General features: G+C 39.7%; 1 protein-coding gene and 1 long non-coding RNA gene across 17 annotated transcripts in view; one reads left to right on the top strand and one right to left on the bottom strand.

Moving 5' to 3' along the window:
• Nucleotides 1–4,292: 4,292 nt before the first annotated feature.
• Nucleotides 4,293–11,737, bottom strand: LOC116808637 (uncharacterized). Of its 2 annotated transcripts, XR_012057157.1 has the most exons (3): nucleotides 11,598–11,737; nucleotides 4,989–5,441; nucleotides 4,293–4,487 (listed from the first exon to the last, which is right to left on the bottom strand). It is a non-coding gene; the product is annotated as an uncharacterized lncRNA (long non-coding RNA). The 2 variants fall into 2 exon arrangements; XR_004368482.3 differs by lacking the exon at nucleotides 4,293–4,487 and having other exon boundaries at nucleotides 4,533–5,441.
• PLPPR5 (phospholipid phosphatase related 5) overlaps nucleotides 11,293–12,064 on the top strand; it is a 211,675-nt gene continuing 210,903 nt past the window's right edge. For 13 of the 15 annotated variants that reach the window (XR_012057149.1, XR_012057150.1, XR_012057148.1 and 10 more), the window contains exon 1: nucleotides 11,298–11,805. Coding sequence is in view for 3 of the 15 variants with exons in the window: in XM_072932838.1 (XP_072788939.1) it covers nucleotides 11,575–11,805 (231 nt within the window). In the remaining 12 variants the exon portion in view is untranslated. Of the gene's footprint in view, nucleotides 11,806–12,064 lie in introns of all 15 variants that reach the window. The other 2 variants (XM_030279242.4, XM_012575162.5) reach the window with 2 other exon arrangements.

The raw sequence follows: 12,064 nt of genomic DNA, 5'->3' as shown, positions 1-12,064 counted from the left end.
CAACAGTTTTAAGAACTGGCCAGTAAGCCTGCTAGCATAGGATGCTCAAACTAGTTATGTGAATTTGTGGTAATACTAGAAAGCCAACAGTGAGTATTTCACATCACCTATCAAAATAGCTAGCCTTCAAAATATCAACTTTTCAAATTATCTCTATTTGAATTTATAACTCTGAAAATATATTTTTTCTTTCAATCTAGATTTTTCTTTTTTCTTTTTTTTTTTTTTTAATAGACCTTAAAGATATTGCACGGAAATGAAAGACTAGATATGTGTACTGGAATCTGCTCTTATATTAATAAAGTATGGTTTCTGGTGTTCATTTATTTGTTTATTTATTTCCCTTCTTAGGCTTGTAATTCCCTTTAGGTGTGGAGTAAGAATTGTCTTTTTTGTCAGTGAGACATGAACAAGGCAGTAAAATTCTGAAATTCTATGCAGATTTATTTCTAATAATACCATTACATATTTTTGATTTTTTCCTATGATTTAGCCCTTAAAGCTTTGCATAACAATTTGAATGCAAAATGTAGATCCTAAAAGGAATTACAGAAAGAATAAATATTATTATAATAGCAGATCTTCCGTAAGAGTAATAAAAATATTCACAGTAATTTCAAAATATATTCTGTTTTATTAGGCTGTTTTATTAGTTATGTTGCAAAAAAAAAAAAAATCAATTTCAAAACAATGTGGTGCTTTAAATACTACAGATAATTATAAAATACCAGGACAGGATCAAATAGATACAATTTATATACAAATAAATACAAATCTTGGATGGAATTGAAGTTATATAGAGAGTCAATAAAAGATAAATAAGTAGATAAACTATAACTGAAAACTCTACTCCATAGCTTTCAGTGGCTTTTACTGTCTTTGGTTTAGAGTTGCTCCTTCAATTAAAAGTTGCTGTTTGGCTCATTTTGACTTTGGGAAAATATACTTTTGACTGTCCTGCATATTTCTTAGGGCATCTGGCACAAAGAAGTTGCTTAGGGAAATGCATGAGTTGAACTAGGATGTGAATTGCTTAGGCAGTCTTTGTCATTACATTTGTCCAGGATGTTATAGAGATCATCTTACAAGACAGCTCAGTGACTGACTGTGCTCTTAGCCTCATTCCACAAACAGAAAAAAATATTACTGTTTATTTTAAAATCTTGCTGAATTTGATGTATCAATTGTCTGCCAAGAAGCATGGAGGGAAACTATGTGAGAGTTTCCCATTCTAGTAGATTCTTCTTTTCTTTTGTGAACATAGCCAAGTTTACCAACCCAGATTCTAATCTTTGTGAAACTTATTGCCATATATTGATAAGCCTACATTTACTGTGTTGGTCCTCTAAGGGACTTTTGGATTGAAGTTACCTTTCATAGAAGCAATTCTTTCACAATTCTTTGCAGTTGCTAATTTCTATTATTCATTTTAGAAATGCTTTACAATGAAAAATATATGTGATATAATACAGATCTGTTCTGTCACCGCTAGAAAGGAATAGCCTGCTGTTAGAAACAGGGGAGGCTCTGGTTATCTGTGTAGTATTTAACTTTCAAGAACTGCAGCACATTTTATTTGACAATGCCCTGAGAAATTAAACTTCCAGCCATATCTAAGAGGATGATAAACATTTAAAGAGAAGAGGATTTCAACATTAATCATTCACTGAGAGCAATGCAACTGAGAGAGACCAAGCTGATGCTGATGAATAGCATTAACAGTGCTAATGAAAGTTTTCAATGTCCTCTACTGACAAGGCAGGCATTAGAAAGTTTCTGCTGCTTTGAAATGGATAAAGCATAGTAATTCAATAAATGTTCTTTACTTGTAGTCTTTCCAATACATTTCTGAGCTTAGCTCTCATAAGTAACAGTAACACCCTATAAGCATTTGCACCTTAGCAGGCTGTTAAAGATTTGTGTAACAGAGACCCAGATGTCTGAAATGTTCTGTGTGCAAGAGCTGTGGGGGTCACCCCAGGCAGTGCAGGAAGAGTCACCTCCCCTCTCTGCTCATCCTCCCCTGCTGGCACTGACTGATTGGGGTAACCTACACAAGAAGCAGGTACCATTTCCCCTGCTTTTCATAGTGCCTCTTTTATTTATAAGAAATAGATCAAAGCACAAAAAGGCAAGAAGAGAAAGTATCAAGGACAGTAGGATCCAAGTCAGCTATACTCTGATGAAAACTAATTCATGAATAGTTTTTTCCGGAATTGGCTCAAAGCCCAAAGAGGTTCCCAGGCTTTTTTCTCTTCTCTATAATGCAATGACTTTTTCAGCCCTGACCATGAAAAATGCAGGGAGAAGAAAATCCCTGGTAGCCAGTGAATGCTCTGTGGTTTACCTTTCCTGCTGGCTGTCCTAGAAGGGAGGGCACAGTGACTTGTGTACCTATAGGACATGAACATGTAGTTGAACTTTCCTTTCTCTGGGGGATATTTTAATATGCTTAGTGATATTTTTAGACCGTGGAAGTCTTTTGTGTAGCATAACTACCCCAATACTTAAAACAGGTCTTTAAAACATCCACACTGGTGGTATTTTTCTTGAAAACTGAAATGAAAATATTGTGTAGTAATAATCTATTGTAATAATCTATTAATTGCATAAAACTACTGAGATTTGGTTACTGGTGCAGAATTAAATTGCTGTGTATCAAAACAATGAAAAGATCTCCATCCAAGTTTTTTTCTATCTTTGGGGAAGATTATATGATAAAATCTGCTCTGCATCCCCATTTACATTATCCTTGTTTCTGGAGTTGCTAGTTGCAATGTTATTGTAAATTGAGATATAAATTGGAGAGCGCATAATTAAAACGTGTCTGGATGACATGCATTGTTTAAAGTTGTATAAAATACAACATACCTGGCTTTCCTAAGTTTACTGTTGGCTTTGGCTGTGTAATTAATGCCAAGGTCAGCTGGGAAAAATCTGATAATTTTCTCATTTCTATGGGTTTGCTTTTTTTTTTGTTTTTGCTAGCTGAAAGTTTAATTGCTCTAATGGAATGAAATACTGAACATTAGGATGCCTAGTAAGGTAAATAATTTGCTTAAATCCAATTTGGACGCTGTCTAGTCATTGTAGAAGCAGCACTCAGCATGTTAGGTATTGGCATTGCTATATGAAGAAACTTTAATGCCATAAAAATGATGGCATTACTACTTCCTCTGGTAGTTGTATCTTTATAGCAACTGTTCACTCAATTTCCCAAAGTTTATTTTTTGTGCCAGCTTAGGGAAAATAGGATTCTGCAGCCCTTATGTTCTGTTCTCAGGTCTCCTACTGATTTTAATTTCTCTAAATCAGCAGAATTTCTAAAGGAAAGGGGAGAAAGATAAAATATTAATATTTTAATGCCTTTATATTTCAGAGCTAGTTGTATTACAACATCTACAGCTTTACCACATAGCAGTCATTTCAAAGGAAATGAGCCTTATATGCCTCTAAAAATGATAGTTTCTGGCAATATGAAGAGTGTAAAAACTGCATGATGTTTTAAGGGCATAAAAGTAGTCATTAGGCAGTCATAACAGAAATGATATATGAATTTCAGTTCTGGTAGATATTGTTTAATCTTTTCCCAAAATAAATCCTGAAGTCATTTTGTGTTCCTTGGTTCTGTCACTGTGATTCAGCCTTCTTCCCCCTCTATCACCTGCCAGGCCTGTGCAGAGCCAGGCAGCGTGTGCAGACTCACTCTCCTCACACTGTCCTGTTGTCATGTTGGTCATCAGCTGCCTGCCTGAGTTGTTGAGCTGCTGCCTTTTAGTCCTTTTGCTCTGGCAGGAACCTCCAGAATCCCCCACCTATTGCATTTTTCCATAAGAAACCTGTAATTTCAGCTTCTGATGTTCTTGCCATCTTTGCAAATGCACCCTTGCACAAATCCCTTGCTCCCCACCTTTCCATTTCTAATAATTTTTCCCCCATGATCACGAGCCACTTCTTTCTTTTAGTACAGTCAATTGTCTGTAGTTAAGCTGGCCAGCTGGATGAATAAGGCACTGAATGAGGAAGGATTTTCAGTAGCAGTGATAAAAGTAAAGAGTAGTGTATTAACCAAGCAAGCATATATTTTGTTACATAATACTTTGACAGTGTTCCCTATTATAACAGTGGTAGACATATTCTAATCTAATAATTTTCTTATCCTTTAGCCTAAAAATTTTTTAAACAGAATATTTTTAAATTAAGAGATCAATCTTATGTAATATAGGAGGGCTTGAAAGCTTTGGTTATTAATAAATCATGGTGCCAAGTTACCACAAAGAATCTTCAAAAGCTGATTTAACTTATTATTTTATTATTATTATATCTCTTTAGTTTTCCAACTGTTACTTTCAGTTCAGGCTTCACTTCTGAAAGCTGCAAAGGCTGTTGCCTTCTCTCATAAGGGACTTTTTGGTGCTTCAGTTACTTCCCTGCTGCCTTCATGAGTCTTTTGCTAATGCTTGACAGCTTGACAGTGCAGTTTTTGCCTGGAAGGTAATTATGATGAAAAATTATGATTAAGTCAAAGGCATACTCTCTTAGATTATATTTTTGAGAACCAATCCTGTGACAGGTTTTATATAGCACCTTATTGGAACACATACATACACATAAATATATAGATATATACACACAGAGTACTGTCTCTTTAGAAAGTGGAAAATTAAGATATATCTTTCTTGCTACTGCTTTAGGTAAGTGGATGGGCAGTTTCAATTTGTATCAATTAAGCAATTTAGAGAAAATATGATTTTATTCTTAGATATTAATTACAATAATCAAGTGAATTACAATAATTTCAGTGAACCAGCATTAGAACAGATTGTAACCATTAAGATTAAAACCAGCAAATGTCTGACTTGGAGTAAATCAAATATAACTCACAGAACCAGAGAAAATTTTAGGTTCAGAGCAGGGCTGACCTCACTTTTTGGTAAGGTTCCTCAGAGCCTTATAAATTTTGAATACATCTCCAAGGGCAGAAATACCTTGATAGGAGGAAGTATCTGAATAATGATTGATGGAAACTAATGCTTCCTGCAGCAATTGTTTGGTAGGAATCCAGTCATTTGGAGAAACACACAACTTTCAGTGCGAGCATGCCTAGTGCCTTAAATATGTTTGTCTTTTCAGTCCTGCTCTGAGCTTAGCTTTGTAGCCAAAAAGGATAGTGTAGAGGAGATATCTGCAGAAGGTGGGAGTTTCTTGAAGTGCAGAGGTGTCTGTGCTGCAGGGGGCATAAAAAGTGTGGCTTTAGGAAATGAACCAGTGCAGGAAATTCCTGAATTCCTGTGAGGTGTATCCTCAGTGGCCTGGTGATGGTGTCATTCATGGCAGAATCCCAGGGTTTACAAATGCTTTGTGTCTTTGTAGCTGACTTTTGCCACTTGGGTTTTCTGCTTTCTTCAGTGTTCTGTCTTTGCTGCATCCTCATGAACAAACTACGAAAGAAAGGACATTTTTCAGAGGCACATGTGCGAAAATATGAATGTCTTGTAAAGGGATTGGTGTCAAATGAAATATATGATTGTACTTTTTATATCTCCATGGATCATGAATGCGGAGGGATATGCAAGGGTGCCAAAGAGCAGCTCTAATGAGTATGATGAACTGGACTTAAGTATTTTTAATATTTAATTTTTTCAAAGTAATCTAAGAAAACAATCAGCTCTATTCCTAGTTTTCTTCAACAATTACTTGGTAGCAAGGGATATTGTTTGTAATTCTGTTTGAGAAATTCTGTGGGATTGGGGTTTTTTTTTCCTTTTCTCCATTGAATTGCTGCCTGTGTATCCTGAACTTGCTCTTTCTATGCTTTTCATTGTAATTTTATGAAGTAACGCATAATGTCCAACTCAGGAATGGGATTTCAGGTGTAATGCAAATGAGAAATGTCTGGTATAATTTGTAAGAACATAAGTAGTTCTAAGGCACAACTGTGTGTGAGCTTCCCCAGCAGAAACTGTTACAGAGGAAGTGTGGGACTCCTGCCAGCATGAGCTGCATACATTAAACTACAACCAGAGCTGGAAGCATTCCGTGACTTTGGTGCACAATTTATTATATTAGTTCATTTGTCTGTCCCTTCTGAAAGAAAGCCAATAAGTGGGTTAATTTAATCTTACATCCAGGTTTGTGCTTGATAGTGAAGTCTTGTATCCTTCCCTGGCCAAGATACAGCTGCTAGGGGCCAAGCTGGGGTAAGGAAAGAGGGAACTCTGCAAGTTTTACGCTGTTACTGCCACTGGGGAATCATCAGACATGAAAGGAAGACCTCACGGTTCCATGCAGAGTCCCTTGCCAAAGCTACAGTCTAATTTCTTTACACACTTTGAGATGATTTTATGGTTCATCTCTTTAGTATCACAAAATATTTTATTGTCCGGTCATGGAATTAGCAAAAGATAATGATAGCAAGTATGCAGAGCTAAAAATTGGTTGTAATTCTGTTAAAGTCTGGAACTTAAAAATGAGAGGGTGGATTCATGCAGGTAGAGGCCATCAACCCTGGCCACTAAAACAGCCAGCCTGTGAGTAGACAAGGACTGATTCATCACACAAGTTTTCCTGCAAATGAACAAGGTCTCCTTCAGTTAAAACAGAAGTTTATCTCCATCTTTCTGGTAACTTTAGCTGTTGTTCATAGATCCTTGAGCAATATCTCTATAGGGTCTGTAAAAACACTGGGGACTTCTAGGGTCCATTTTATTTAGGCTATTAAACTGGAGGTAAGAGCATAAGGTACCCCAAAAAAGGTCTTGATGAGCTTGCCATTTCCTTCCTTCACACTTCTGGATTTTCTGCTTGATGAGAGTTTTATACTGACAACATATATTTGAGGAGTGGGCAAACATTTAATTTCAGTGTATTCCCTTAATGGCAGTACAGAATCTTTAACCAATAAATGATCTTAATTAGTCTGACTATTTATAATAAAAACATACAAAGAAGAAGGCAAACTACAGTGCAGAAAACTGCCATATTCAAATGAGTAAAATTAATTCAGTAATATGGAAAGAGTTTTTGAACTGGTCTGTAAAACCTTCAGGCATTGTTCAAATGTCTGAACTAATTTTAGATTATGTACAAAATCAGCTGTGTCCTACAGGGGTAGGTCTGTGTGATCTTTCTTTTTCGCCCACTTGAATACTGCACCATGAATAGGCCAGTGTTATGTCAAATACTGTGCAGTAATCTGCTGCGCCAATCTTTCAAGGTATCATTAAATACCTTGGGAAGTGCCTTTCTTTCGTTACAAGAAATTATAAGAATTCTGGGTGAATGAGATCACATAGTTTATTTACATTTTCTGAAGCTAGTCATATGATTTTTATTGAGCCAATTATGCCAAAGATTGCCAAGTTTACAGTTAGTTTGTATATCTTTGCAGTTACCAAAAATGTGTCTGTTAATGAAAATAAATTTGTAGCTGTGGTAGTAATTTTCTGAGTGGTAGGCTTTTTCCTAAATTTATCTTAGGAAAGATTAAATAATTATAATTTGAGCTTTCAAGTATCAATGATTTATTTCATTTCACACTGACAAAACTGTATCTGTGGTTTTTTATTATAAATAGTGGTAGATATGCTAACACAGGCTTTAATTCTGACAATGTACAGGCCTTAGGTACATGGTGTCCCTCTGGTATCCCAAGTTTCTGTTATAACCTATGAAGAACTATACTTAGTTTGCATACAGAAAGCCAGTTTTTAAAGATTAATTATATTACTGTTGTAAATACTGACTAGGCAACTAATGTGCCGTGACTGCTGCTCATTATATCAAACTCAATCATTTCATTGCTGCCTTGTCCTCCTCCTCGTTTGTTTCATCTCCATCTGCTCACTCTCTCATATTACTTGCGCTGCATCATATGAAGTACCCAAGCTTACTGGGGTAAAATGATGTATTCTATTAAAAATATGGTCCAGGTCTACATAATACTGCAATAAAAAATACAATAGTAATGCTTATGCTGCTACTAATTTGACCATTTTTCTCCCTGTTTGGATCTTGGAAAGTATAATTCCTATTTTGGAGCTAGTTTATCTATGTGTCAGTGAAAGTTAAGAGTAGAACTGATGACATCTCACTACAGCTCTTTAAAAGAAGGGTGCTAGTCTAAGCTAGTCATCAAAACTTCTGTCATTACTCTTACAAGTGGTATCATAAGAGGCTGGTATTTCTTAGAATGTAATGAATGACATTTTCAGAAGATGATTAATCCTGCCCTAATGTAGTAGACATGTAATGGAGTGTCTCTGTAAACTGCATACTAAGACCACAGGACAAGCTTAAATTTGGTGCCTAACTTGTTTTAATCATACTGCAAGTGTTCTGGGCAAGACCCCATTTCTGATTCTGGGCTGATGCTGCTCCAGCTGCTAGGAAATTATTTTTATCTTGCATTATCATGGTCCTACAAGCACAAATTTTAGCAGTAAATGTCCAGAGTTTTAGGATTTACATCACAGTATATCATTAAACAATTTACTTTATCAATTAAAATGTCATTTTAGTTGTCTCTTAAAAATATCTGTAGAAATTATAGTTCATTCTGTCTTTTCCACACTGCTGTGCCATCAACACAGATGCAATATTCCTCTCAGAAAAGGCTGGGTTAGTGTATTAGTGTAGCAGTGTGGAGATCTAACAGTGAGACAGTCATGGGACTAAAAGCGGCTGACACTCTGATAAAGCATGAAAGAGGTAAACAGGAAAGACAAAAATAGTGGGATGATTTGCTATTAATTCTTATTTTCCTTCCTATTAAGAAGGCTTTTTTTGGGTTGGCTCTGTTTCTTTACTGCCATTTATCAGAGCACTGTTTTGCAACTAGAAAATACAATAAGCAGTGGTGATGTAAGCACATGAAAGGTTAGTGAATTTGGTTTGGAACTGGAAATACCTCTTTGTAATAAAGGTCATGATTTCAAAATATTGCAAACTAGTGTGTCTAAGGTTTCTCTTTGCCTGCCCTGCTCTACATTTTGTCTCCTGAGCTGAAAATTCACTTAAAATAAGGTAGAAAACGAAAAGGGCAAGATAAACCTCTGAGGAACATCAGGAGAACTCTTACTCTGAGATCAGTGGCACTATTCCCAAGGAAGTTAATTTCAAAACAAGATCTGAGTTTCAGCTGACAATTTAATGTATGAATAGCCTTCTGAAACAAAAATTGTGGGTTCTGGGCTTTTCTCTGCCATTCTTCTGTCGTACACATCACTGTGGTTGCAGGATATATTTAGCTGGTTGCATTAGTCAGTGGGGATTATGCTCTTATGCTTCTATATGTTTGATTTAATATATGTTTGCATATTCAGCTGTGCAGGCAATAAACATCATGTTCATTATAATAAAAAGCTATCTCTGCTTTCACTTGATCAGCTAACTGTGGTACATTGGTACATCTATAAACAGAAGTTGGTTTGTGATAGCAAGATGCAGGACTATTTTATCAGCTGGTTTCTGGAAAAAGATTGATTTTCCTCAATGCAAATTTTGAAAGATAATATGCCACCAGCATTTCTATGGGGCATGCACTCAAACAGAACTGAAGACTGAGTCTTGTGCTCATTGCAGTCTGGCTGTTGACTTTTGTCTTTGGATCAGGCCATTCATCCTAACAATGAGGGTGTCTGTATGCAGTTTATGGGATTATGATTTTATGTGTATGGTAATTTATATTAGACCGTGCTGAAGAAATGGGTAAAATAGAATTTGTACTAGGCAGAATTCACCACAAGATGTCTCATGTCTCACTACAGATTTTTCACAAAGGTAGGGAGCTATCCAGCTAAGTCTGGTGAGTGCAGTGCAAATTACATGATTCAGATTCTTCTGGAGAGTGTGTTAAAAGCACATAAAAATAGACTGGATGTGGAATCCAGACATGACGAGTGTGTTCTTCAAGGGCTGATTAAAAATAAATGCATGGAGACTAGCATCACTGAATGTTGAAAAAATTCTCAAGAAAGGGAGAAAAATGAACAGCTAAAGCCAAAGTATGGCATTAGAAGTATGATTCTAAAACAGGGTGATCTAATTTTATTTGTTATTTCTTACCTCCTTTACTGTGCAAGATAAGTGGACTCTATGGTTGAAGTGTCCATTAAGAGTGTTTTCCATCCTTGTGACATTGGGGTGGGTTGTGTACCTTTAAGTAACTATTTTATCTGCTGGCTCTGGGGATCCAGATTAGAGCCCACACATGCGTGAATCTGTACAAGCCTTGGGCACAGTTGTCTATTCTTATGTGTATTGCTGTATATGTATTTTTAAATAGAACTCTTTTGTACTCCTATGTGTATGACTTCTCTCAGCACTGGTGCAGATTCTCCTCTTACTCTAGGATGTTACTTGCGTGAGGATAGATTTAAGGCCAGCTACCAATTTTCTTTATAGCTGTTAAATAAAAGCTTTAAGTGTTAATTGTTTTCATAGCTATCCATATACAAAAGACTATGTATTTCAATTCCAGGTTTTGGAAGGACTAGGGGTTCAGGGTAGGTAGTTATGGGACTGTAAGGATCTTCTACTGCGGCCAGAAATGAGCCAGAGCACAAGTTGATTGTATAAGTCAAATGTATTTCACATATCTGATCACTCAAACAATAAGATATGCTAAGGATAAATACTATGTATTGACAAGTTTTTAAAATATAAATAAATACACTAAACTTATTGGGTTGAGCTATGTTAAGGAATCTGATTTTAAACTTTATGGTGGACTCTTAACACGTAACTACAATGTATCTCCAAACCTGCTGCCATAAAAGTGTCTGGCAAACCGTAGAGCAAAGATGAAGAATGATTTTCTTGTAAAATCACAGAATCACACAAGAATACACGGAGGTGTTTAAGGAAAGACTGGATGTGGAATTTAGTGCCGTGGTCTAGCTGCCGTGGGGGTGTTAGACCCTAGGTTGGATTCAGTGATTTCAGGAGTCCTTTCCAGCCTAACTGATGCTGTGCTTCTGCGATTCCATGTTGAGATCTTTCCCACCCGGCCAATTGCGGCGCTCAGCGTGCCTGCTCGGGCCCGTCCGAGCCGCTGGCAGCGTCGGGGCCGCTTTCCGACGGCTCCGTGAGGGGACGGGACAGGGGCACCTGCGGAGCTCCCCGGCCCCGTGCACCGCCGCACAGGTGTGTGCGCCGGAGAGAGGGACCCGCGGTGGCTCCCGCCCCGCAGGAGCCGGGGGAGAGAGCGTGGAGGGCTCCTTTACTAATCACGGCCGCGGGAGCCGTCCGGGGGTCGAGCAATTCCCTTCCCCGCCGGGTCCGGCGCGGCCGCGGCTCCCGGGGCGGGGCGAGGCGGGGCCGCCGCTGCCGCCGCCACGCTCCGCCCGCCCGCCGCTCGAGCCGGTGCCCGCTCTGGAGCCGCTGCCGGAGCGGCGGGCCGGGCCCGCGCTGCCCTGCCCCGCTGTTCTGCCCTGCCCCGGCCGCGCTCCCCGCCGGGCTGACCGCGCTCCCGGGCACCGCTGAGCCGCCCCCGCCCGCGGTGGATGCCGCCGGGGAGCGGGCGGAGCGCGCCGCCGGGGAGAGGGGCTGCCGCGGCCGCCGGAGCCCACGTACATGCGAGTGCCCTCTCCGCTCACCAGCATGCTTTACTTCCAGATGGTGATCATGGCAGGGACCGTGATGCTGGCTTATTACTTCGAGTACACGGACACCTTCACCGTCAACGTGCAAGGCTTCTTCTGCTACGAGGGCGCGTACCGAAAGCCCTACCCGGGCCCGGAGGACCGCAGCGCCGTGCCGCCGGTGCTCCTCTACTCGCTGACCGCAGGCGTGCCCGTGCTGGTGGTAAGCAGGAGCCGCCGTGCCCGCACTCCGGTGACTCGCTGGGCCGGGCCGGGGCAGTGCCGCGGGTCCCGGCCGGAGCAGTGCCGCCGGTCCCGGCGGGCGGGGACCCTCCGCGCTCCCGGGACCGCGGCCCGGCCCCGGGGCCCCGGCGCTGCCGGCCCCAGCCCCTGCCCCACCGTGCCCACCGCGCCTCTCAAGTTTATTTTTAGCTCCGGTTTATGTAACTGCCGGTGCCTGTATTTCCAGCCCCGTGCGACTC

This window comes from Taeniopygia guttata, chromosome 8 (assembly GCF_048771995.1).
Source record: "Taeniopygia guttata chromosome 8, bTaeGut7.mat, whole genome shotgun sequence".
NCBI lineage: Eukaryota > Metazoa > Chordata > Aves > Passeriformes > Estrildidae > Taeniopygia > Taeniopygia guttata.
Note: the sequence above shows the minus strand (reverse complement) of the source record. Positions and strands in the feature narration are given on the sequence as shown.